This window comes from Siphateles boraxobius, unplaced genomic scaffold, assembly GCF_051911475.1.
Source record: "Siphateles boraxobius isolate OS27281-9 unplaced genomic scaffold, OSU_SipBor_1 1, whole genome shotgun sequence".
Classification (NCBI taxonomy): domain Eukaryota; kingdom Metazoa; phylum Chordata; class Actinopteri; order Cypriniformes; family Leuciscidae; genus Siphateles; species Siphateles boraxobius.
In genome coordinates this window covers 10,743,285-10,770,276 of record NW_027508699.1, presented here as the reverse complement: position 1 = coordinate 10,770,276, position 26,992 = coordinate 10,743,285, and the positions used below count along the sequence as shown (strand labels likewise).

At 38.4% G+C, this 26,992-nt stretch overlaps 1 protein-coding gene across 2 annotated transcripts in view; it reads right to left on the bottom strand.

Annotated features, from left to right (window-relative positions):
- Positions 1–351: 351 nt before the first annotated feature.
- The window catches only part of tbl1xr1b (TBL1X/Y related 1b), a 34,203-nt gene continuing 7,562 nt past the window's right edge, over positions 352–26,992 (bottom strand). For both annotated transcript variants that reach the window (XM_077202419.1, XM_077202492.1), the window contains 13 exons: positions 25,927–26,072; positions 25,630–25,840; positions 17,125–17,257; positions 16,496–16,637; positions 16,307–16,370; positions 16,129–16,226; positions 15,988–16,048; positions 14,816–14,937; positions 13,260–13,334; positions 13,017–13,144; positions 12,693–12,858; positions 11,713–11,814; positions 352–2,425 (listed from right to left, as the gene is read on the bottom strand). In XM_077202419.1, the coding sequence (XP_077058534.1) occupies positions 2,399–2,425; positions 11,713–11,814; positions 12,693–12,858; positions 13,017–13,144; positions 13,260–13,334; positions 14,816–14,937; positions 15,988–16,048; positions 16,129–16,226; positions 16,307–16,370; positions 16,496–16,637; positions 17,125–17,257; positions 25,630–25,840; positions 25,927–26,072 (1,475 nt within the window). In that variant the 3' untranslated portion in view covers positions 352–2,398. The remainder of the gene's footprint in view (positions 2,426–11,712; positions 11,815–12,692; positions 12,859–13,016; positions 13,145–13,259; positions 13,335–14,815; positions 14,938–15,987; positions 16,049–16,128; positions 16,227–16,306; positions 16,371–16,495; positions 16,638–17,124; positions 17,258–25,629; positions 25,841–25,926; positions 26,073–26,992) is intronic.

Here is a 26,992-nt window from a genome sequence, read left to right as displayed (position 1 = left end):
TACCAGCCACATTTGTGACCAGACATAAAACCTATTTTTTCATGGGCTTTTCGATAATCTTTTTACATAATTGACATGGATTGTTTAATAACCTTACAAATACCATACAAATTCATATGTCATCTCTGATTTTTTTTTTTTTTTTGGATTAAATGGGTTAAGGCATGAAGAAATTTATTTTCACAGGACAAAAACATTTAAATATGTAATTTTGGTGATCAAAGATGAGTTGAGTTTTAAAGGAGTTAAAATTATTAACAAAGGCAGACTTTAATACTCATGTTCTTGATGATTCAGGAAGGCAGTGTGTCTGCATTCATAGAGATTCAAAAGCACAGACAGAGAACACACTACTATCAAAATATATTTTATTCTGGACTTTTCATTTGATCAGACTCAAATCACAATAGTCAAATCAACATCGCAGTAAGTGATTTCTGCTGGAGAGTGAGCGAAATAGAGAAGAAAAAAAAAGAAAAGAGAGAGAAAGAGGGAAAAAGTCGATTCAAGATGATCTAAAGTGAGACAAAAATCACTGAACAAGTATTTGCATGGTCCAAGACGTTCGGATATGCCCATATACGTGCTTTTGCTGAGCGCTAAAAACAACATTAGAATTACAAAAGATTTCAAAGTACAAAATTTCAAAGGGTTGTGGACACAGCAAGCTGAGTGCTAGGTGTTGAGGACCAAGAGAAGCAAACGCTTGCGCACACACACTGTAAAAGGTAAATCTCTTTAAAATTAAAACATTATAAAATCCCATTCCACTGTCATAGACAATATAATAAATAGCACATTTTCGTACAATCTACTTGTTGATTATATTAGAGCAAGCTTCAAAATACTCATCTCTTTAAAAAAAAAAAAAAAAAAAAAAAAAAAATTCAGGATATTCTTAGGAGGGGGATACAGATTATAGTTGATCCATGGGGAAAGAAAGGCATTTGTTAGCATTTTGGACTATTATATATGTATATAAAAAACAAAAACAAACTATTTCATTAGTTTAAACCAGCCGCCTCATCCTCTAATAACTATCTGGTTCATTCAAGTAAATGTTTAATGTCACTCAAGTAATTTCAGTCCGAAAAGATAAAAGATGTTTTAAGTGCTCATAGGTTTTAATGGGAGTAGGTCTAAAGTGCTGAGAGGTGACATGAGTATGCTGGGTAAAAGCTGCTTTTCTGGACTATGACTGTCTAATGGTATTTTATAAAGACACGTGACGGCGTCTAGCAAACTCTAAACCAATGTGCCGTTACCCCGACGAAACCATGCTGCGAGATCCCAAAGTCAACAGAGGTTACGTTAAAACCAGTCCTTTATAACAGGTGCATCCATATGGACACTTCCATTTACAAACAAACGGCACCACTTCATCCTGACAAAGTCCTCTTCCCTTCTGACTGACTGAAAGTGAATAAAAACCAAACCGCACCGACCCATAATTCTGTCTCTCGCGTGAAGACATAAACTAAGGCTGTTACAAATCATACCCACATACCAAGCTCACACCTCTATAGAAAAGCAGGAAATGACAGCAATACGCAGGACTAAAAGAAAGAACATCAAATCGGAGGAACATTTTTAAGTGAGCTGTCATCTAGGAGGAAGGTGAAAGAAGAATCGCTGGAATCAACAAAAGGAACGAATAACCTGATAGCTATAGTTTTCTGTTACAGAACAGTGAGAGCGAATGTGCCGTTGTGTTTTTTAGGGTTGGCCTATCAGACATTTTAACCGTACAGGCGTTTACCCATTTATGCACTGCAAGTTCAGTTTTGTCTTATCACAAAGTTGCATAGGTTGTACAAAATAACACAGGGCATTCGCATTAGAAAATAGAGTTGAGTCATTTAATAGGCTTTTCTGTACTCGTGGAACTCTTAAAAAAAAAAAAAGGAAAAAGATTCAAATTATCTCTCAAAGTTTGGCAGAAAAAGAAAACAAAATTCCTTGAGCACATTTTTTTGGAGAACAGTTTCCAAAAGTCACAGAGCCACTAAACATACAGTGCCAATACTCTGAATTGTCAATATCATACAGCCATGAGTTGGCCATATTCTGCTCTTTAGCTCGTGCAGTTTGGCCTAAACCACCGTTGGAGTTCTGACATGTGCAATATGCGCACGACAGCGGCGTGGACCTCAGCCCTCTGGGTTTGGAATATATGAACACAGGAACTAATGAGGTGTGTGTGTGTGTGTGTGCACATGCGGTGTCGAGCGAGTCTGTATATAACAGTGCTTGTCTTAAGCGTCACGGGTCCGTGTTGTGATGGAGCTGGTCTGGCACCTCACGCGTGGACTACAGCAGTGGATGATGGGACAGGGACAGTCGGTACATTTGGCTATGCACACATTCAAAGTCGGTCCATGGCTTCCCATAGGCAGCGTCATTTCCTTAGGTCTAATACACAAACCTGAGATGGGGGAAGAAAACGTATTATGAACAACGGGCAGTAAAGGTAATCCTTAAGGTAAATGCTAAACCTCCCTAAAAATAAGAGAAGCACATTTTGGAGATTTACGATTTGTTTTTAAAAATCCAGGTTTCCTTTGCTCGTTTTTTAGGGCTGCACAATTTGGACCAAGATTATGTGATTGTGTATCATTATGGCTATAAAACAACAACAATTACAATAATGACAATTACATAAAATAAAATTAATTGTTAAATTAAAGAAAACTTGCTAAATAAAATACTAAATGTTACTATTGTAATATTTCACTGCAACATAAAAAAAGGGTATTTAAAGGGGACATGACATGAGAAATCAAATTTGCATTGATCTTTTGACATACGAGGTCTTTGTACCAATAAAACATCCTGCAGGTTTCAGAACTTACAACATTAACTCATAATTATTGATTAGGATATTCTTTTATGGTTATTTCTATGATTAATCCTTTCAAACGTATTATTCTTGTATTGATCCATTTATGCCTTATGTCTATTGTATCTTTTAACGTTATATACTCATATTCTTGTGTTCTATTCAGACCAGACTTTTAGTTTACTTCTACTCTGACAAATGTACTTCTGTTTGTGGGCTAGATGTGCCATTTTGGATTTTTTTTGTTTTCTGCTCAGTGTGATATCCTATGTAATTTGTGTGATAGCTATCTTGTTTATTAAGTTTCACATGAGAAAGTGATTTTGGACTTGGAATTAACGTACAGCTGTATTTTCATAATGGAGACAGAAATACTTTTGCTTCTTAGGGCTGGTTCACACAAAGCGTTTTTGATTTTGAAAAACGAGAGACGCAGGCCGTGGAATGGGGGAAAAGCCCAAGGTCTCGAGACACATCTTTTTAAAGTTGAACTTGAATCCCACGTTTTTAGAAAGCAGTGTCATGCGCAGGACGCTGCAAAAGACGCGAGCGCAACGGTCATACAAGTCCGTCTAGCGCGTCTACATTAAAAAATAAAGTAGCGCAGTGGAATGAAAAAACTTGATTTTCCGGTAGGCTACAGGATGAGAGCTTATTAATTATCAAAAATAAATAATGGGTTTTGCAATTACTTTATTTCAGTTCGTTTTTCAATAACTGTTGATAGTTTAGTTTTTCATTGACAATCTCTATTTAGTTTCAGTTCTTGTTTATGAAAAAAACCTTGCGTCACATGTGCAAATACATTTTGCATATGACTGTCTCCAGAGCAAGACATTGACTAATGTGACCCGTGCTGGCAAAAGTGGTCGTAATGCACACAGGCTCAAAATGAGTTCATTTCTTTTTCCTATAGATATTGGGTTTTGACTTGGTGTGAGCCTTGCTGTGATTTTGTCTTTATTACCAGGGATTTCAAGGTATGATTGCTAGGCGATTTTGTTCTGGAACCTTCGGAACTCGATTTTCTCAAAATTGACTTTGCTGACTATCGACTTCAAATGGGTGTAGCTCAGTCATACATCATTTTGAAGGTTTCCTTTTTTAATGAAAAACCTCATTGCGAGTCATTTTTCCAGCACGGGTCACACATCACATACCCTTAACATTTGCATACCCTGATTGTGATCATGTTTTTTTTAGGAGAATTTGGTTTTTAAACGAGGCACAGTGTAAAGGTGAACTCACAAAGAAACTTTTGTTGACTATTGTATCTGACAGCAGCTGCATCAGAAACTGTAAATATATGAATTTATTATGCTATGTTATGCTATGGATGTTTCCAAAACACTCACATGCAATAGTGAGTGGGCGTTGATACTGTTTCCTATACAGTTTCTGTTTCCTATCATAACATTTCTGATAGGAAACATATTTATGGCCATTTACTGCTATCTTAAACGGGGTTCCTACAAGTCTTGCTTGCTACAATAGTCGGTGTTGACGGTGTTACAGTGTTCAGAACACCGGTTACATAACTTCCGCCACCGCCAATTACAATTTATTTATTTTTTATATAAAATAATTTAGTTCTGTTAGAGAACACAGACACTAAAATTAAAAACTGAACGCATCTGCTTAATAAATCGTGAGCCGAACGAGAGTCGCAGCACAGATCAGAAGCAGGAGTCAGATTCGATTCCACGTCGATTATTCGGTGGGAAAATATCCTCACCGTCACATCCATGGTTCCTACACATTTTCAATTTCAGAATTCCATACTTTTCCAGACTCAAATTTCCAATCCAATTCCTTCCAATCGATTTATTCAGACCATATTTAACATAAATGGTCCATAAAGCATTATTTTTTGGTAAATAGCAGTCATATGTATTTTTTTTAAATATATATTCTGTTTTTCATTGGTTTCAACCTAAAACACTAAACCTGCATATATTTACCTCTGACATGTGACTGATACTTCAACTGTGGTCTGATGTTGTATCATATTGCAAATTCTATATTCTTAATTTTATATCTTAGAAAACTGAAAATAATTGTTTATCAGCGTATGGAGCTGCATATTATAGGCCAAAACCGAAACCGACAATTTTGAATGCATTTGGCCGAAAACCTAAACAGACTAATTATTAATTTCTTATTTTAAATGAGTTTTTTGTATAATTGTATTATTAGACTTTTTAGTTCAATTCAATTATTTTATTAATCTAATTTTAAAAAATACAACCCAATACAATAAAATAACCGCACTTTTACTTAAAACAACAAAGATTAGGAAATATAAAATAGATTTTATAAAATATTATCTATATTATTCTTTATTTGGTTCTATGCAACAGAATCAGATTTTTTTAACCAATTATCAAAATAAAAGTATAGTCCTACAAAGCTATTATTATCAAAGCATGTGAGCAGATTTTTTAAACATTACAACTCTAAAAATACAATGCTAAAATGTATTAGCTGCATCAATTTTCAAATCAAAAACCCAATCTCTTATTTTGACAAAACTATGGAAGCCCGTTTCCGCCATAGTTGAAAAAAAAAAAAAGATTATCTAAGTCATAATAATGAGACACTTTCTCATTATTATGACTTAGATAATCTTTTTTTTTTTCAACTATGGCGGAAACGGGCTTCCATAGTTTTGTCAAAATAAGAGATTGGGTTTTTGATTTGAAAATTGATTTAGTATCTCATTATATTGAGAAAGTTTCTCATAATTATGACTTAGTATCTCATTATATTGAGAAAGTTTCTCGTAATAATGAATATACAATAGTACATTGTGTTGAATTTGTCGTTTAATGAGATCTGATCCGACTATTATCTTTATGTACTTCAATGGTCCAGTGGCAGAACTTATCCCAAGCGTGCCAGAGGTTCTGGGTTCTAATCCACAAGTATAGTTTTTTTCCCCCTCATTAAAACCGATTGTTTATTAGTGGTTGTATATCAAGCAGGGGCACGTTTTTTGTGCATTATGTTTTGTGATTTCACCGTAACGAATAAAGAGTCTCTCCGCAACGGATTCAAGCGCGCGTCCGTGTGAAGACTGTGCGCGAGTCACAACAGAACACTGTATCCGCGCCACTGATAGCAGAAGCAACGAGCACTTTGGTCACTTGATTTCAAAAACAACACATTTCAGATCGCCTCTAATTTAACAAACAAACTTAATGAATGTTCTACTAGAGTTAACTGGAGATGTTTTATTTATTCGTATTGGTACATCGGTGCCGCGAGATGTTTCAAAAGTGGTGGGGACACAATCCACCCTGGCAAAAAGTGGTGGGGACATGTCCCACCCGTCCCACCCGCAAATTACGCCTATGAAGATGTTACACTTAAACTTAACGAATAAATGTAATAATCCAACTTTAATCTGATAGTTTTGTAAGTTCACGTAACACCATCGGTGTGCACAAGCAGGCGTCCTTCTTTACCATGGTAACCGTCCTGCTTCTGCTTTCCACTTTTACACTTTTTCGTGGGTATGGAAAAGTATGGAAGATACTGATGATTTTTAATTGATGTTATTTTATGATACTACAGATTGCACTTAGTTCACACTGACTTTAATGAAAACAACTGGTTTGCAGATCGTGCCATGTTTGCTGTGTTGCATTTACACGCTTTGACCAGCGGATGTCGCTAGCGTGGCACTCCCTTCTGCTCCATCGCTTTGCGCATGCGTAGAAGTGCGAGAAAATAAGTCATTATTACGAGAAAGTTTCTCATTATTACGAGATGTTAAGTCATTATTACGAGAAAGTTTCTCATTATTATGAGATGTTAAGTCATTATTACGAGAAAGTTTCTCATTATTACGAGATGTTAAGTCATTATTATGAGAAAGTTTCTCATTATTATGAGATGTTAAGTCATTATTATGAGAAACTTTCTCATTATTATGAGATACTTAAGTCATTATTACGAGAATGTTTCTCATAATTATGACTTATCTCATTATTATGAGAAACTTTCTCAATATAATGAGATACTAAGTCATAATTATGAGAAACTTTCTCATTACTATGACTTAGATAATCTTTTTTTTTCTCAACTATGGCGGAAACGGGCTTCCATACAAAACGGTGAGGAGTTCTTAAAGTTTCTTTTGTTGATAAGCACTTCTCATTACAGGTACAAGAAGATGGTTTGTGTGGAGCTGCATTTGCCGTGAAACAATCCGTTCAGAAACACTAAAATATGCATACAGTCAGGTCCATAAATATTGGGACATTGACACAATTCTAATCTTTTTGGCTCTATACACCACCACAATGGATTTGAAATGAAACTAACAAGATGTGCTTTAACTGCAGACTTTCAGCTTTAATTTGAGGGTATTTACATCCAAATCAGGTGAACGGTGTAGGAATTACAACAGTTTGTATATGTGCCTCACACTTTTAAAGGGACCAAAAGTAATGGGACAATTGGCTGCTCAGCTGTTCCATGGCCAGGTGTGTGTTATTTACTCATTATCCCATTTACAAGGAGCAGATAAAAGGTCCAGCGTTCATTTCAAGTGTGCTATTTGCATTTGGAATCTGTTGCTGTCAACTCTCAATATGAGAACCAAAGAGCTGTCACTATCAGTGAAGCAAGCCATCATTCGGCTGATAAATCAAAACAAACCCATCAGAGAGATAGCAAATACATTAGGTGTTGCCAAATCAACTGTTTGGAACATTCTTAAAAAGAAAGAACGCACCGGTGAGCTCAGCAACACCAAAAGACCCGGAAAACAACTGTGGTGGATGACCAAAGAATTCTTTCTCTGGTGAAGAAAACACCCTTCACAACAGTTGGCCAGATCAAGAACACTCTCCAGGAGGTAGGTGTATGTGTGTCAAAGTCAACAATCAAGAAAAGACTTGACCAGAGTGAATACAGAGGGTTCACCACAAGATGTAAACCATTGGTGAGCCTCAAAAACAGGAAGGCCAGATTAGAGTTTGCCAAACAACATCTAAAAAAGCCTTCACAGTTCTGGAACAACATCCTATGGACAGATGAGACAAAGATCAACTAGTAAGAGAGTGATGGGAAGAGAAGAGTATGGAGAAGGAAAGGAACTGCTCATGATCCAAAGCAGGGGTCTCCAACCTTTTTTCATTTGAGAGCTACTTTTTAAAAATGAAAGTGGCCGAGAGCTACTCATGTAATACAATACTTAAATCTCTTAAATAATGTTTCAATACTTAAATCTCTTAAATAATGTCTCATAACTCTCATATTAACAACTAAAAGAGTTTTTGTAGGCCTATACAGGTCCTTCTCCAAAAATTAGCATATTGTGATAAAGTTCATTATTTTCCATAATGTAATGATAAAAATTAAACTTTCAAATATTTTAGATTCATTGCACACCAACTGAAATATTTCAGGTCTTTTATTGTTTTAATACTGATGATTTTGGCATACAGCTCATGAGAACCCAAAATTCCTATCTCAAAAAATTAGCATATCATGAAAAGGTTCTCTAAACGAGCTATTAACCTAATCATCTGAATCAACTAATTAACTCTAAACACCTGCAAAAGATTCCTGAGGCTTTTAAAAACACCCAGCCTGTTTCATTACTCAAAACCGCAATCATGGGTAAGACTGCCGACTTAACTGCTGTCCAGAAGGCCATCATTGACACCCTCAAGCAAGAGGGTAAGACACAGAAAGAAATTTCTGAACAAATAGGCTGTTCCCAGAGTGCTGTATCAAGGCACCTCAGTGGGAAGTCTGTGGGAAGGAAAAAGTGTGGCAAAAAACGCTGCACAACAAGAAGAGGTGACCGGACCCTGAGGAAGATTGTGGAGAAGGACCGATTCCAGACCTTGGGGACCTGCGGAAGCAGTGGACTGAGTCTGGAGTAGAAACATCCAGAGCCACCGTGCACAGGCGTGTGCAGGAAATGGGGTACAGGTGGCGCATTCCCCAGGTCAAGACACTTTTGAACCAGAAACAGCGGCAGAAGCGCCTGACCTGGGCTACAGAGAAGCAGCACTGGACTGTTGCTCAGTGGTCCAAAGTACTTTTTTCGGATGAAAGCAAATTTTGCATGTCATTCGGAAATCAAGGTGCCAGAGTCTGGAGGAAGACTGGGGAGAAGGAAATGCCAAAATGCCTGAAGTCCAGTGTCAAGTACCCACAGTCACTGATGGTCTGGGGTGCCATGTCAGCTGCTGGTGTTGGTCCACTGTGTTTTATCAAGGGCAGGGTCAATGCAGCTAGCTATCAGGAGATTTTTGGAGCACTTCATGCTTCCATCTGCTGAAAAGCTTTATGGAGATGAAGATTTCATTTTTCAGCACGACCTGGCACCTGCTCACAGTGCCAAAACCACTGGTAAATGGTTTACTGACCATGGTATTACTGTGCTCAATTGGCCTGCCAACTCTCCTGACCTGAACCCCATAGAGAATCTGTGGGATATTGTGAAGAGAAAGTTGAGAGACGCAAGACCCAACACTCTGGATGAGCTTAAGGCCGCTATCGAAGCATCCTGGGCCTCCATAACACCTCAGCAGTGCCACAGGCTGATTGCCTCCATGCCACGCAGCATTGAAGCAGTCATTTCTGCAAAAGGATTCCAGACCAAGTATTGAGTGCATAACTGAACATTATTATTTGAAGGTTAACTTTTTTTGTATAAAAAAAACACTTCTTTTATTGGTCGGATGAAATATGCTAATTTTTTGAGATAGGAATTTTGGGTTTTCATGAGCTGTATGCCAAAATCATCAGTATTAAAACAATAAAAGACCTGAAATATTTCAGTTGGTGTGCAATGAATCTAAAATATATGAAAGTTTAATTTTTATCATTACATTATGGAAAATAATGAACTTTATCACAATATGCTAATTTTTTGAGAAGGACCTGTATATGTCACCCTTAAATGTCAGGGAAAAGAACAGAATCAGAGGTTTTTTTTATAGAAAATTGTACTTTGCATAATATACTGTAAAAACACATAATTATAGTTTATATTGCATCATCACAACTAGAGATGAAATGGTATGAAAATTTAATTTCATGATTATAGTGACCAAAATGATCACGTTATCTCAGAATCCTGTTCAAAAAGTACTAATACTACACAATAAAATCAATTCAACAAGTTTTATGACGAAAACCAGCAAATAAAATTAGCATCAATATGCACTTTTTGTTTACATGAACATTAAAATAATAACATTAAAAATGATGAAAAATGATCTACTAACATACAAGTTCAAATAAAGTTGACAATTTTTTTATAAAAAGATAAACATATTTCAGCCTTTAAATCACTTTTATAAAAAGAATGAGTCAAATATAAATTACTGACATTTACAATGCACATTAGCTTATCTTTTATTATTAATAGTAAAATTCGGTCCAATTTTCCCGTGGCGTCTGTCGTTGCTATGCAACTATGCACTGCGCTCTCCACAACGACAAAGAATTTTTAGTAGCTAATGGATTTCCACCACCGAAAAACGCTTGCTGTACCGTGGCTCTGCTAAAAGATTTATTTACGGAGAAGAAAAAAACACCCGTGGTGTTTGAGTGCACCCCCATTCTTCATGTTGACTGAGCTTTCAATGTTGTTACGGAAAGGGTGAAGCTGATTGGTTGGTTCTTGTCACATGACCTGCGGTGTGCTTGTGGCATTCTGAGTTGAGATTTGTTTTCATCTCGCAGCCCCAGGAAAAAAATGAGCGCGTCGCTTAAATTACGAGTGCGATTGCCGCACGCCTACATTTAAAATAACGAACTTGATCGCGCAAAAGACGAGATATGTGAACGGCCCCTTGACGAGCTACCAACAATCAGGCCACGAGCTACTGGTAGCTCGCGAGCGACGTGTTGGAGACCCCTGATCCAAAGCATACCACCTCATCAGTGAAGCATTGTGGTGGTAGTGTCATGGTGTGGGCATGTATGGCTGCTAATGGAACTGGTTCTCTTGTATTTATTGATGATGTGACTGCTGACAAAAGCAGCAGGATGAATTCTGAAGTGTTTCGGGCAATATTATCTGCTCATATTCAGCCAAATGCTTCAGAACTCATTAGACGGCGCTTCACAGTGCAGATGGACAATGACCCGAATCATACTGCGAAAGCAACCAAAGAGTTTTTTTAAGGGAAAGAACTTGAATGTTATGCAATGGCCAAGTCAATCATGCACGTTCGTGACTCTCCTGTTTGAACTCGTTCATCAAAATGAACAAATCTTTGAAAAAAGACTTGTTCATTTTGATGAACGAGTTTGAACAGGAGAGTCACGAATGTGCATCACAGAACTGAGCAAGGCGAGCATTTTTGCTTATAAAACTTAAAAAAAATTTATTTATTTTTGAAATGACCGATCGTTTCGCAAGATAAGACCCTAATTCATCGTCTGGTATCGTTTAAAGCCCTTTGAAGCTGCACTGAAAGTGTCATTTGGACCTTGGACCGTTTGGTACCCCATGAAGTCCATTATATGGAGAAAAATCCTAGAATGTTTTCATCAAAAACCTTAATTTCTTTTCGACTGAAGAAAGAAAGACATGGACATCTTGGATGAAATGGGGGTGAGTAAATTATCAGCAAAAGTTCTTTAAAAAGTGGGAGGCACATATACAAACTGTTGTAATTCCTACATCGTTCACCTGATTTGGATGAAAATACCCTCAAATTAAAGCTGGAAGTCTGCAGTTAAAGCACATCTTGTTCGTTTCATTTCAAATCCATTGTGCTGGTGTATAGAGTCAAAAAGATTAGAATTGTGTCGATATCCCAATATTTATGGACCTGACAGTTTATCTGTTTAATTTACGCTGTATCTTCATATCTTTGCTTTGCACCACAACTCACCGATCCGTCTGATGCACTTGCGCCCACTTTGTCCCCAGTGGAGTTCCAGCATACTTCAAAAATGCCACCCGTCCCTCTGTAACTACTGACTAAAGCACCACTCTGTAGGGGAGAAAACGAGACTCACGTCAAGAACACCAGCCATTCAATCCAGCCGCATAGATCAATATATCAGCAACGGAAGATTCATGTAAATCTAGAAACCAAGTATTTTTCAAGTTTGAACATACTTGATTAACTAGTCTTAAGCCTAAACATCAGAAATTAAGTTTGTAGACAAATTTAAATAGTGTCTACATAGGGTGTAAACCGCTAAGCTAAAGTTGCTATTTGGAACATTTTAAGTACAGAATTATATAAAAAAAAGTTAAAAAAAAGTAAAGAGAACTGTTAAATGTTATCTTTAAATCTATCCACTTTCATTCTGTACATTACAATGTTTCATTAAAATAATTCGGCCTCAAGGAGGCATTAAAGGGGAAGTAAGTGATTTCTGGTAAACACTATTGATATTTGAAATCACCAAAACAAACACCCTACCTAAAACAAATGTGTCCTTACCCAAAAGGAACACACCCCTAATCTTGGTTCCTCCAACCCCACATGCACGTACACACTATGCAACACAGGCAACGACTATGGCGGAATCTGCTTTACCTCCCGCTCGAGGGTATGACGTCATCGATAAGTGAAAGCAATTTGTGTTACTATGATAATTCAGGTCGAATGTCTAATAATCATTTAGCTCCTTTACTCTTCCTTCGAAGTCATCCCTTACATCCCAAATAACAAACACCATTTTCATGCTCCCTTCATGACACAATAGCCCAAGTAACTAATATATTACAAATGTGACAAGATTAAGGGTTAGAGTTAGTAACTGTAATTATTTAGATGTTTATTAGCTAAATGTTTTTTTATTACTAGATATTAAATGATCTTTAGCAACGAGTAACCGTTTGATAAACAGCCTATAGTACCTGCGTGTTCCAGATATGGACGCACTTGTCGAAGGAGCCGCTGGCCAGGTGTCGCCCATCTGGGCTGAATGCCACACTGTAGACGGGCTCCTGGTGTTTGGTCAGCGTGTGGATGCAGGCGCCACGCTCCGCGTCCCACAGACGCACCGTTGAATCAAACGACGCGCTGTGGGCAGAAATTAAGCAGAGAAAAAAACAACCGCTTAATGCGTATGAATACATACAAGCATGTAAAAACATCTAAAAATGCAGACAGATTTTAAATTTAGCCAATCAATCAAAATGATTTTTAAAAAAGGACTGATGGTGGCTGGTTTAATGCACCTGGCCAGCATGAGGTTGGCATTGGGGTTGTTGGTTTCAGGGCCAGTCGGGCTCCATTTGATGGTGTAGATCTCCTTACTGTGGGCTTGCAGGTCATGAACACAAGTGTCCTGTTTCATGCTCCAGAGCTAATGTACAATACACAACATTATTAGAATACAAACTCCCAATTGACAAAACATACACAATAGAAAACGGCCAAATCATCAAGATAGAGATCATGGCAGGTTGTTTGTAGCTCACTTTTAACGTCATGTCATCAGAGCAGGAGGCCAAGAGATTCCCTGTTGGATCCCATTTGATTGCATTGACTTCATTCTGAGGATAAGGAGTTCAAATAATCAGTGATGTAATCCGTTAAGCATGCTTATTACACGGCTCTGTGGAATACTTGATTCTGATTGGTCAATTGCGTCACCCAGCGGTATGTTACAACCGCTGAAAACAGACAACACAGGCTCATCTGGGTTGCTGAAGTCAGCAGCGATACACGCTTGCTAGGAACAGTTTTTCTTCGTGGAAGTTTTGCGTTTGGTGATCTAATAAAATATTAAAACTCAGTCAAATCAATATTTTGTGTACAGTTATTTATTACGCCATCCCGTATCATGGCGTCGCTCTCTCATTTCATACAAACGCAGCTGCTGCCATTTTGCGACGATTGTTTTGTACACTGTAATGGATTATAAGATAACAAACAGGTACGATTTTAAAACGTTTAAAAAAATATTTTTTTTATCTCCATAATTATTTGTGTAAAAAAGGGTTATGTAATAAGTGGTCTGACTGTACCATATCCCTTAAATGTCCGTCTAGTTTGAACTTGCCGCGCTGCAACTGCTCTCTCCGCGGAAGCGTTTAAAGACCTAATCAAATATTTAGACTCAGATCAATATTTAGTGTCTAATTATTTACTTTTGTGGCAAGTAGCTCCGCGGAGATAATGTGCTAGTTTCACAGGGAGTGCATAAACTTCAAATGCGTAGCTTGAATGCAGTGTAAGTCGCTTTGGATAAAAGTGTCTGCCAGATGCAGAAATCTAAATGCATTTCAATATTACATTTTCAATTTTATAAAAAAAAACCTATGGGATTTTAGGTTTACTTCATACACAGGAGAAACTGTTGCAAATGTGTATCAAATGCTTAATGGTTCCCAAAAAATATTAAACAGGACAACTGTTTTCAACATTGTTAATAATCATTAATGTTTCTTGAGCATCAAATCAGCATGTATTTGAGGTACATTTATTTAAATCATCATTGTAATGCATTTCATGATGTATTATTTCAACCATAATAAAATTGTTCTTCAAATAATTCTCACTTCCAATTACAATCAAATATCATGTTACGTAGATATATTTAAAGGGAACAGATAATATGTATTTTTATATATGCAGCCTATTTGTTTTTGCCGCCATCATTTTATTCATTAAAAATGTCTGATATATTTGCATACATTATATTAAAAGAAACCAAACGTTAATAATAAAAATATACATTTTAATATTTATTATATAAATGTATCTGCTTTTTATCCTTTATTAGGATTGAAACTCTTTTCCTAAATTAAACCGTCTGGTGTCCAGAACAAAGGAAAATCAACAGAAATGTTTAAAATATGATACACATACATTTTTGCTAAATGTTCAATAATTTGATTTCAAAACATTTAGTTTTCCTGACTTGTTTCCCATGTCAGGCTTTACAGGGTTAAGATGTTACTTTTAGTAAAGTAGAATAAGCAGATATTGATATACACCATATATAGTAGAATATGTGATGCAAGTGGCTTACTGTGTGGCCCTGGAATGTTTTGACTGGTCTGTCCTGGCCCAGTTTACACACGTGAATGCACATGTCCGTGCTGCAGGAGGCAAACGTGTTGTTGCTCTGCCAGTCCACGTCCAGAGCCGGAGCTGCAGGTGACAAATGCGAACCACATCATTCTTAATGATTCTTTTGAAATGAGCTTACGTACAACTGACACATTTGGATGTCACAACCATCCCGGGTGGGGGTTTAAGGGTGTTTTCAGTGTTCACACTTGCCATGTTTGTTTAGATTAAAACGAACCCTGTTGCTATTGCTCTGTTAGTGCGGTTCATTTGAATAAGTGTGAACGTTGCCATCTGAACCCTGGTGCCACCCCAAACATCGAGACCGCTGAAAAGATGTGACTCGGTCCGCTTTCAAATGAACTCTGGTGCGGTTCGAATGAAATATGAATGCAACACGGACCAAAGACATGTAAACGAACCAAAAACAGGAAGATTAGACCCTAAAATTACAGAAGGCTCAAGCAAACCTGTTTTTTCTCATCAGTCATGATGTTGCCCATCAAAGTTCGGTACAGGCATCAGAACCGCGTCTCACAGCAGATCTTCCTTTGTGTGTGACGGAGGGATTCCTGCCGCTGTTTTGATTCCTTTACACATTTTATAAGCTCTTCATGATCTCTCAGGTAGTCAAAATACCATCATATGTGGGTTAAGCACATACAACGAGCGCATTAATCCCAAAACACAGCATTGTTTTGGATGTTCGGTAAGTTCTGTCGCGAAATAGGCAATACGTCATAAAAGCTGACCAATCCTCTTATGAACGTATCCCTATTCCTTTAGGTTCGGTGTTAAAAATGCCAATCTGAAAGCTAAGCGGACCGGGACTAAATGTTGTTTTTTTTGGTCCGGACCAAATGAACCAAGAGAACCGAACTACAAGTGTGAACACACTTTAGGAAAACCCTAGCTACTCTTCGCACCAAAACTCTCTCTCCCTCTCTGAAGGTCCTTCAGGTCACATTATAACTGATATGGCTGCAAAATCCTGTCAGATATAGTTTTATTAATGTGCATTGATTGGTGTATTTAAAGTGTTTTCCCCCTGTTCTCAACTGGATTAGCAAGAACGTCAAGGTCCGTCGAGGGAAAATAAATGTCCTACTTGTGGTCCTTTTTGTTACTCACCAGAATGGAATGGAAATTGCTGTTTTGCCTCTCCTGTGTGTGCGTCCCAAATAATGGTGGTCTGAAAGGTGCACATTCCCATTAGCATCTCAACGTCATCGCATCAGCTTATCAAGACGGAATATGATAATTATACTATACCTTATCAACACCAGCGCTGAGAATGAAATTTCCTTTCTTGTTCCACTTTAAAGCAAATATGGGACCTTTGTGCTGCCCCAGTGTACTGGCAAGATTACCTACCAGTTATGGGACACTGATTAGATGAACAGGATTTTGAAGTTTAATTGATGTTAGCGATAGAGTTAATGAAGCTCACCATCTTTAGTCCATATCCTTGCAAAGCCATCATAGGATCCTGTCGCTAGGAGTGTACCTTCACTCTGCCCAACATCAGAGAGAGAGAGAAATATGAATTTGAATAATTTGTTTTGTCTGTAGTGTGTGTGGAGAGAGGCTTATGCAAGCAGGGTTACTAGGATTCATAAGCGCTAGTCCCAGTACTCACATTCCAGTCCAGTGAGGTGACGTCTTTGTTACTGGGTACGTCCTGCCCCCCCTCCCGAATGCAATGCCGCAGCACCAGCTGAGTGGATCCTCCCGCGCTGCTCTCACTCAGGTTCCAGATCCGTGCAGTCGAGTCTCCCGAGCTGATGGCAACAACCAAACGCAGAGAGAAACAAACCATTTGAAAATTATTATGCAGAGACATGCAAAGCAATAATTCTTTCAAAATTCACAGGTTTAACCCTTAAATGCATACGTCTTTACTGGCCCGGGACGTCATTCACTACCCTCCCCCTCATTCATTTTTTAAAGTTAAACATGAACCTTCTATTCTATTCAGGTATGTAATAGTTTAAGTATATTTTTTTCTGTGCATACATTGAGTCTCTGATGACTCAGTAAGTGCAATTTAACTTTATTCCTCAAGATGGCAATGTCTGACAAAGATGGTGTAATCGATCAATATTGATTTTGAAGACAGAAAATTATAGTTTTCTGTTATATTTATAACTATATAATTATAGTTATAGAGATATAAATTAGTTATAGATCCATGTCGCTAAAGACCCGATTATGGAATAATAATTTATGCATTAAAGGGTTAGACTCTGGCTTTAGCTAGATACTGACCCAGAGGCCAGCAGGTCGCTGACAGGGTTCCAGGCACAGATGAAGACCTCAGACTCGTGGCCCCGCAGCACCATGGCTTTACTGGCCGGGATCTCCACTGCCCTGTCCACCTCCATCATGTCTGAGTGGTGGTCTGTGAAAGGAAGAGGCAGAGACACTTTCAGCGCTATGTGACATTCATCCTAAACCCAACCAATACGCATCATTCATTTAACCCCATGTTATAGGCTAGTCTTCTTAAAACCTTTTGTTGCCAAATGTATTCAGGGTTAGAATTATAACAGCCGGTTCGCAACAAACAAACAATCATGCAACGAATGGCGCTCGCCTTGTTAAATATTCATATGCTTTGTATAGATGCATTTATGCCATGTATTTATGCCTTTAAAAGCGAAAAAAACACAAGCATAATTCAATACCTTGGCATAGTGATATCACTCGTTCTCTCAGACAGACCTGTCGAAGGGCAGAACTTAAATGGAAAAAAGACAGACTACAAGTTTCATATGAAATTTTAAGGGATTCTCTTTCTGCTTTTCAACGAGCTGCTAAGGCTGCAAAGATTAAATACCTCTCAGAATTAATTTTGCGGAATAGCCATAAGCCAAATATTCTATTCTCCACTATTGAGTCTGTTCTCCACCCAAATGTTAATCCTTTTCCCGAAGCATCTGTGTCTCTATGTGAGGACTTTGCAACATATTTTAACAGAAAGATCTCCAAAATTACATCTACAATGCTTATTTCAGCGTATAAACTGTCTGATGTTCCATTCTCCTCTTTCACTTGGTCTGTCTTTGAGCCTGTTAATTTGAACACTCTATTCGATACTATGTCTCGTTTGAAACCCACTATGTGCCCAAACGATGTCATTCCATCACGTTTTCTTCTGCAAGTTATTGAGACTGTTGGCTTTGATTTGTTGTCTGTAATTAACAAATGTCTCCGTACTGGGATTGTACCTTTCGATTTCAAACTTGCCACAGTGCGGCCTCACCTTAAAAAACCATGTTTGGACTCCACATTGCCGGCAAACTTTCGCCCTATTTCAAATTTACCTTTTCTCTCAAAAATTCTAGAGAAAGTTGTTTTAAATCAACTTCAGTCTTATCTGACTTTAAATTCTATTAATGAAAAATTTCAATCTGGTTTTAAAACCTGTCACAGTACTGAGTCAGCTCTTTTAAGAGTTTTAAATGATATCATGTTAACTACTGACTCCGGGCAGTCTATGTCTGGTTCTGTTAGACCTCAGTTCTGCCTTTGATGTAATCAACCATGATATTCTTATATCACGTCTTGAAACATGTGTTGGACTTCGTGGCACAGTATTACAGTGGTTTTGGTCATATCTCTCTGACAGGAGGTATGTTGTCAATATTAGACACCATTCATCTTCCGAAATATCTTTAAATTCTGGTGTTCCCCAGGGTTAAATTCTTGGTCCTGTATTGTTTTCCCTTTATATGCTTCCACTAGGGTCTATTTTCAACAAGTATGGGGTCTCTTTCCATTTGTACGCAGATGACACCCAAAGTTATATCCCTATGAAGCGGGATAACAAGCAGGCCTTAAAGCCCATTATGGACTGTTTGGAAGAACTAAAACACTGGCTTGCAACTAACTTCATGAGTCTTAATGAGAGTAAAACTGAACTTATTGTGTTTGGTTCAAATGAGCACTATGTACATGATCTTGAACTTGCATCGTTGTCACCTTATACTACCACATGTGTCAGAAACTTAGGTGTCTGGCTTGACAATAATCTTAAATTCGATAAGCAGATAAATATTGATCAAGTCCTGTTTTTACCATCTTCGTCTCCTGTCAAAGGTGAAGCCATTTCTTTCTCTAAAGAAATTTGAAACAGTTATGCATGCTTTTGTAACATCTCGACTGTACTACTGTAATTCTGTGTATATCGGTGCCCCCCAGGCTTGTGTTTCACGTCTACAATTAGTTCAGAATGCAGCGGCTCGGCTCCTCTACGGAAAACGTAAATATGATTCTGTCACGCCAATATTGATCTCACTACATTGGCTGCCGATCAAATATAGAATTGATTTCAAAATTCTATTGTTTGTTTTTAAATCCATTCGTAATGAGACACCACAGTATTTAACAGATTTGCTACACCCCTACGTTCAGTCAAGGTCACTTAGATCTGCTAACTCCGGACTATTGCAAGTTCCCAGGACAAGATTAAAAAATAGAGGTGATCGTGCATTTTCTGTCATCGGCCCTAAACTATGGAATACTCTCCCGGTTCATATCAGAACTGCCCCAACTTTATCTACCTTTAAGTCCTCCCTCAAGACGCATTTATTTTCTTTGGCGTTTAATATGCCTTGACTTGCTGTTTCAGGATTTTACTTTTATGTTTTACACTTATTTTAAGTCAAGTCAAGTCAAGTCAAATATATTTATATAGCGCTTTTCACAATACAGATTGTATCAAAGCTGCTTCACAGTATCAATCAAAACAACTTAATGTTTGTTTATTACTGGAAAAAAGACATCCAAGTTTGGTAGAGCTGATCAATGGTATGATTGGTTAATTAATTTGAATATCCCCAACTGAGCAAGCCAAAGGCAACAGTGGCAAGGAACCGAAAAACTCCATCCAGTGACCTAATGGTGTCCTAACACCCCATCAGGTGACCCAATGGAGAAAAAAAACCTTGGGAGAACCCAGGCTCAGTCGGGGGCCAGTTCTCCTCTGGCGTTTATGAACTAGAGGCCGAATTTACAGTAACTGTAAGATAAAAAATTTATATGAATGCCTGGCTAAATAGATGCGTCTTCAGTCTAGTTTTAAACTGGGAGAGCGAGTCTGAGCAACGAACAATATCAGGAAGGCTATTCCAGAGCTTCGGAGCTAAATGTGAAAATGCTCTGCCTCCTTTGGTGGATCTGGATATCCTAGGAATGACCAGAAACCTCGAATCTAGTGATCTTAAAGAGCGCGATGGATTGTAAGGCGATAGAAGATCCGTTAAATAGACTGGAGCTAAACCATTTAGAGCTTTATAAGTCAAAAGCAATACCTTGTAATTAATACGGAACTTTATAGGTAACCAATGAAGTGATGATAAAATCGGTGTTATATGATCATATTTTCTTAATCTAGTAAGAACTCTAGCGGCTGCATTTTGGACTAACTGTAGCTTGTTTATTGAAGATGCAGGACAACCAGCTAATAAAGCATTACAGTAATCTAGTCTCGAGGTCATGAATGCATGAACTAACTTTTCTGCATCAGAGACTGATAGCATATTACGTAACTTAGCAATGTTTCTAAGGTGGAAAAAGGCTGTTTTTGTAACATATGAAATATGCTTTTCAAAAGACAGGTTGCAGTCTAATGTAACACCCAGGTCTTTTACTGTAGCGGATAGAGTAACAGGGCATCCTACTATGTTAAAGTCGTGCTGTGAAAGGTTTTGTGGACGGTTTTTAGAACCGATAAGTATTACCTCTGTCTTGTCTGGATTTAATAAAAGAAAATTATGCGTCATCCAATCTTTTATATCTTTAACACAATCTGTCAATTTGGATAATTTAGCGTATTCATCTGGCCGTGAGGAAATATATATTTGAGTGTCATCAGCATAACAATGGAAACTAATTCCATGTTTCCTTAGAATATTACCAAGTGGCAGCATATATATTGAGAATAATAAAGGGCCTAACACAGATCCCTGCGGCACTCCATAGTTTGCCGAAGTTATAATCGATTTTTCTCCATTTAAGTAGACGAAATGGTAGCGGTCAGATAAGTATGACCTGAACCAGCTTAATGCTTGTCCTTGAACACCAGTGTAATTTTGCAGTCGATCTAAGAGTATTGTGTGATCTATAGTATCGAACGCAGCACTAAGATCAAGTAAAACTAGTACTGAGATACAGCCTTGGTCCGAAGCTAAAAGTAAATCATTTGTGATTCTAACAAGCGCAGTTTCAGTGCTATGATGTGGCCTGAATCCAGACTGAAACTTTTCATAGATGTCGTTTTCTTGCAAGAAAGAGCCGAGTTGAGCGGACACAACTTTTTCTAATATTTTTGACATAAATGGAAGATTCGAAATGGATCTGTAATTTGCTAGGTTATTTGGATCTAATTGTGGTTTCTTAATAAGAGGTTTTATAACTGCCAGCTTGAACGTTCTTGGAACATGACCTAAAGATAAAGATGAGTTAATAATATTGAGAAGAGGCTCTTCCACTACAGGTAACACTTCTTTCAGTAGTTCAGTTGGTATAGGATCTAATAAACATGTTGTTGTTTTAGATGAAGTGATAAGTTTATTTAACTCTTTTTGTTCTATGGTTGTAAAGCATTGTAATTGTTCTTGCGGGGTAATAATTGCGGCCGAATTATAAGGCGCGAGCAAAGATCGAACGTTTACGATTTTGATTCTGATGCTTTCAATTTTCTCGGTGAAGAAGTTCATGAAATCATTACTACTAAACTGTAACGAGGTATTTTGTTCAGACGACGTCTGTTTATTTGTTAGTCTAGCCACGGTATTAAATAAAAACCTTGGATTATTTCGGTTGTTTTCTATTAATTTGCTGAGGTGCTCAGCCCTGGCCGTTTTAAGTGCCTTTTTATAAAGTGACATACTGTCTTTCCACGCGATTCTAAAGACCTCTAAATTAGTTTTTTTCCATTTACGCTCTAAATTACGGGTTTCTCTCTTTAAAACATACGTAGTATTATTGTACCATGGTGCTATACTTTTTTCTCTGACCTTTTTTAATCTAATGGGTGCAACAATATCCAATGTTCTAGAGAGAATGTTGCTCATAGTGCTAGTTAGTTCGTCTAATTCATCTGTTTGTTTGGGTTCAGGCAGCAGCTGGGACAGATCAGATAAGCTATTTGAGAAATGATCTATGGTGGATGGACGAATTGTTCTACCTGGTCGATAACGTGGCGCAGCATGACATATTACAGCAGTGCGTAATATGCAAGTTACCAAGTAGTGGTCAGTGACATCATCACTTTGTGGAATGATATCTATATCGGTTGGATCGGTTCCATATGATATAATTAAATCGAGTGTATGATTAAGACGATGAGTTGGTCCGGTGACGTTTTGCTTGACCCCGAAGGAGTTTAATAAATCTGTAAACGCAGCCCCTAACGCATCATTTAAATTATCTACGTGTATGTTAAAATCTCCAACAATTAATGCTTTATCGACGTTGACCAAAAGATCTGATAGAAAGTCAGCAAACTCTTTTAGGAAATTGGCGTAAGGCCCTGGAGGTCTATATACGGTAGCCAATGCTAGAGATAATAGGGATTTTTTTCTTACATCTAAGAGCGTAACATTTAGCACAAGCACTTCAAACGAATTAAACCTATGACGAGTTTTCTGAGTAACATTAAGGATATCTCTGTAGATTGTTGCAACACCGCCGCCACGACCGATCAGACGGGGCTAATGCTTATAACAGTATCCTGGCGGAGTAGACTCATTTAGACCGAAATAATCATTTGGTTTAAGCCAGGTTTCAGTAAGGCACAGAACATCGAAATTATTATCTGTGACCATTTCATTTACAATAACCGCCTTAGGTGTGAGCGATCTAATGTTTAGAAGACCTAGCTTTAGAAATTGTTTTTGTTCACTAATAGCGAGATTTTTTGTTTTAATAACAATTAGATTTTTTCTAGATCCTGCAGTAGATTTATTATTTGATCTTAGTAAACGAGGAATAGACACAGTTTCTATGCAATGTTCTACACTAGTATTAATATCAATTAAATTGGTGCAGTAGAGACTGTGATTTGGATTTTTGGTTACTAGTCAAATGGTATTTAACATCTTGGAGATGTTATCCGACAGAAGATCTGCCCCGATTCTACTTGGGTGTAAGCCATCAGCGCGGAAGAGCCTTGGTCGCTCCCAAAACAGATTCCAATTATTTACAAAAATCAATTTCTGCTCATTGCACCATGACAATAACCATTCATTTAGCGCGAATAATCTACTGAACTTTTCATGCCCTCGTCGGTACGTAGGAAGCGGTCCAGACACAATAATCGATGTTTCAGGCGATGTGCTGCGTACCGTATCGATAAGGCTCCTGAAGTCTTTCTTCAGAACCTCCGTCTGTCGCAGCCTAGTGTCGTTAGCTCCCGCATGCAGCACAACAGCTCCGACGCGCTCGTCACCGTTCAAGATCTCAGTTACCCGCGCAGTGATATCGAGAACACGAGCACCAGGAAAGCAGTGACTGTGCACCTTACTTTTACCTAACGTAGCGTGGACGTGTCGGACGGTGGAATCGCCGATGATCACAGCATCGCGTTCCGTTTCGCGAAGAGGGGAGAAGCGGTTCTGAGTGGAGATCTCGAAAACCGGGAGGGGCGAAAAGATTCTTGTCCTGGCTCGCGGCTTCCGCGGAACCACCCAGGCTTCGTGGTGGTGTGTTGGAGCCGGAGTGAATGAAATCATGGCTGATCGTGACCTGGACGCTCGGGACCAATGCTGAGAAACGCACGGAGTAGACGAGGTCAGCGTCAGCGGGTTACTAACGTTAATCACTGATCCGTGTGCATCAGCGCGTGATGTTTCAAGAGCTAAACGCCGGTCTCTCAGCTCAGCTTGTCTCTCTAGAAGGTCAAGGATCTGCTTTTCTACAGCTTCTAATTCAGACTGCACCGCAAGCAATTCAGATTTGTTCTCATCTGCACCAAGAGGTAGATAACATACACCTGATATATTCGCCATTTTAACAGATGGACAGTAAGTTAGCAATGATGCAACCAGTGATGCTATTAATATTTATACTAATTTATGACTCAAGTCTTGGGTATAACCGTCTTTTTAGTGGTATGGGTGTAATATAGACGCAGGATAGACGGGAAAACAAACAAACTCACAGCAGGCAACGAGGCTGACAAAAGCAGTCGATCGCAGGGCGAGCAGCAGTGAAGCGGTGTCTCGCTCTACGACCAACAATCAATGTTCAAACCGTATTTGCGCAAACAAACAAACGCAAACAAACGGACTCACAGCGGGTAACGAGGCTGACAAAAGCAGTCGATCGCAGGGCGAGCAGCAGTGAAGCGGTGTCTCGCTCTACGACCAACAACCAACGTTCAAACCGTATTTGCGCAAACAAACAAACGCAAACAAACAAACTCACAGCGGGTAACGAGGCTGACAAAAACAGTCGATCGCAGGGCGAGCAGCAGTGAAGCGGTGTCTCGCTCTACGACCAACAACCAATGCTCAAACCGTATCCGCGCAAACAAACAAACTCACAGCGGGCAACGAGGCCGACAAAAGCAGTCGATCGCAGGGCAACAGTCAAAGCGAGCAGTGTGGGCGTGTAGTGCAGTAGTGCATTTTACAGCTTGTGTTTGTTTTATCTCCTTTTGTACAGCACTTTGGTCAACCTCGGTTGTTTTTAAATTGTGCTTTATAAATAAACTTTGTATTGTATTGTATAGTCTCAGACTCTTTTACCCCCAGTATTTCATTTCAGCGTTCCAGGGAAAAACCTAAATGTGATAACTGGAGTGAAGAGACTGTTTTATTCAGGTCAGTGTAGTTACTGTTAACTAAAACTACCAAAATAGTTCTCTTTAATTAATAAAATTGAAATAAAGCAAAATATAAATGTTAGATTAAAAAACATATTCTTATTTACAAATGTTAGATTAAAAACATATTCTTATTTACAAATGTTTTCTTGGCAACTAACTGAAATAAAATAAATAGAAGATATAGTAATATTGAGAGAAAAGAAAAAGAAAAAATGAAAACAAAGACAAAAGCACATTAAAAAAATAGCCAATAATTAAATTATAACTGAAAATATAAAAATAAAAGGTAAATCAAAATATGACAAAAATAAAAAATAATACTAAAATATCAATGATTGAGGTCAGAAACTGGTAAACTGATGGTGGTCAGGAATATAAACATGACAAGATGCTCATTTAATTAGGTCACATGCTGTGTTCCTCCAATCAACGATATTGACACAGCAAATATTCATGAGAACATTAACCTAGGGTTTACCAACGTGCAGTGTGAAACCTCAAAACGTGAAAAATAGGGTTCCTAACCCTAAAATTGATTCCTAAAGATTGAACAGTTTAATTTATGATAACACTTTATTGTGATGGTCCACTTTAGACACTCTACTAGAAGTATCTTTACAACTACATGTCAACTAACTCTCATTAGAGTATTAGTAGACTGGTAGGGTCAGAATAAGTTGACATGCATTTGTAAAGTTACTTATAGTCAGTAGAATGTCTGTTGGGGAATCATCAAAATAAAGTGTCAGCAGATTTTAAGCAGACAATATACTAATACTCTAATGACTGGTAGGTGACATGTAGCTCTATCAAACATAAAGTGTTCCCCAATTTATTTTTTGTGACCTCAAAGTCACAGATCCAGCTGTTTTACGGTCTTAATGGTGTTTCTTTATGACAGTTCTGTTCTGACAGTACTGTGTAGGCTGTGAGCTTACTAGACAGCGTGTGGGACCCGTTCTCCTCTCCATTAGCAGTGTTCTCTCCGTTCTTGGCAGCGGAGGCCGTCGTGGCACTGGAGGCGGCGGCAGCTTGTTGTTGAGCCAGTTTATCCTTATAAACCTGCTGCCTCGTCTGCACCACGTCTGGCATCACCGCATCAATCAACGACAGCGACTCGATCGGCCGGCCATCAAACAGCGTGCCGTCCTGAGAGCAAAATCATGCCAGATCGAGCATCTTCTCGTATGTGTAACGGGGAAGCTGAGAAATGCGGTACTGATACCAGTGCTGACCTCATTGATGCTGACTTCAGCCTCCACGTACTGCAGGCCTTTCTGGATGATGGAGATGAGGGCAGCAGGGGGCACCAGAGCGCCGTTGATGTTGGACTGGCTGATGTGGCTCTCTATGCCAAAGGTGAACGCTGAGTGGGAGAAGCCTGCAGGGCAAGAGAAGACCATTCTTGTTACCATTGAGGAACAAGTATTTTTGGATAGTGAGGTCAAAGGTATTGGTACTTTGATACCAAGTCAACAAAGAAATCGTAAAAATGTTACATAATCGATAAGTCTTTTTCTGCAATACTGACCCGATATGGTTGACTAACAGGCGTCTGATTTCAAACGGGGGTTATTACATTTAATCTTTCAGCAGACGGTTTTATCCAAAGTGAGAAAAATAACAAGCGATTTATCTAAAGCAGCAAACACGAGAAGCGCTTTTAAAGGGATAGTTCACCCAAAAATGAAAATTCTGTCATCATTTACTCGCCCACACGTCATTCCAAACCCGTAAAACTTTCATTCATCATCTGAAAACAAATAAAGATCTTTTTGATGAAATCTGAGTTTTCTGTCCCTCCACTGACAGCTACACAACTGAAACTTCAAAAAGTTCATAAAGAGTAGGGCTGGGCGATAAAACGGTATCGGTATTTATCGACGTACACCATATAATTTTTTTCCGATATAGCGCTCAATATTTTCATTAAAATGCATGCTTGTAGATCTTAAACAGCCTATCAGATGTTTTGATAAATCAGAATGCTACCATTGGCAAGAACACAACCAATAAGATCTAAACAGCCAGGTTGTGTTGCTCTCGTGTTCGGTTGAGTCACCACATTGACAGCCCAATATCTCTTACAGTTTAAGAGGTTTGTATTGTCCTAGGGTGTAATGATACACGTATTCGTATTGAACCGTTCGGTACGCATTACAAACCGAGCGATTCGTTGGACCATATTTTCTAACGGTGTGACCAATATTTTGTTAGCAGTCGCACTGGCGCGACCACCACAACGTTGCCCGACATCAAATGGCAAACGTAATAAAAGCGCTGACGTGGAAACCAGGAGAA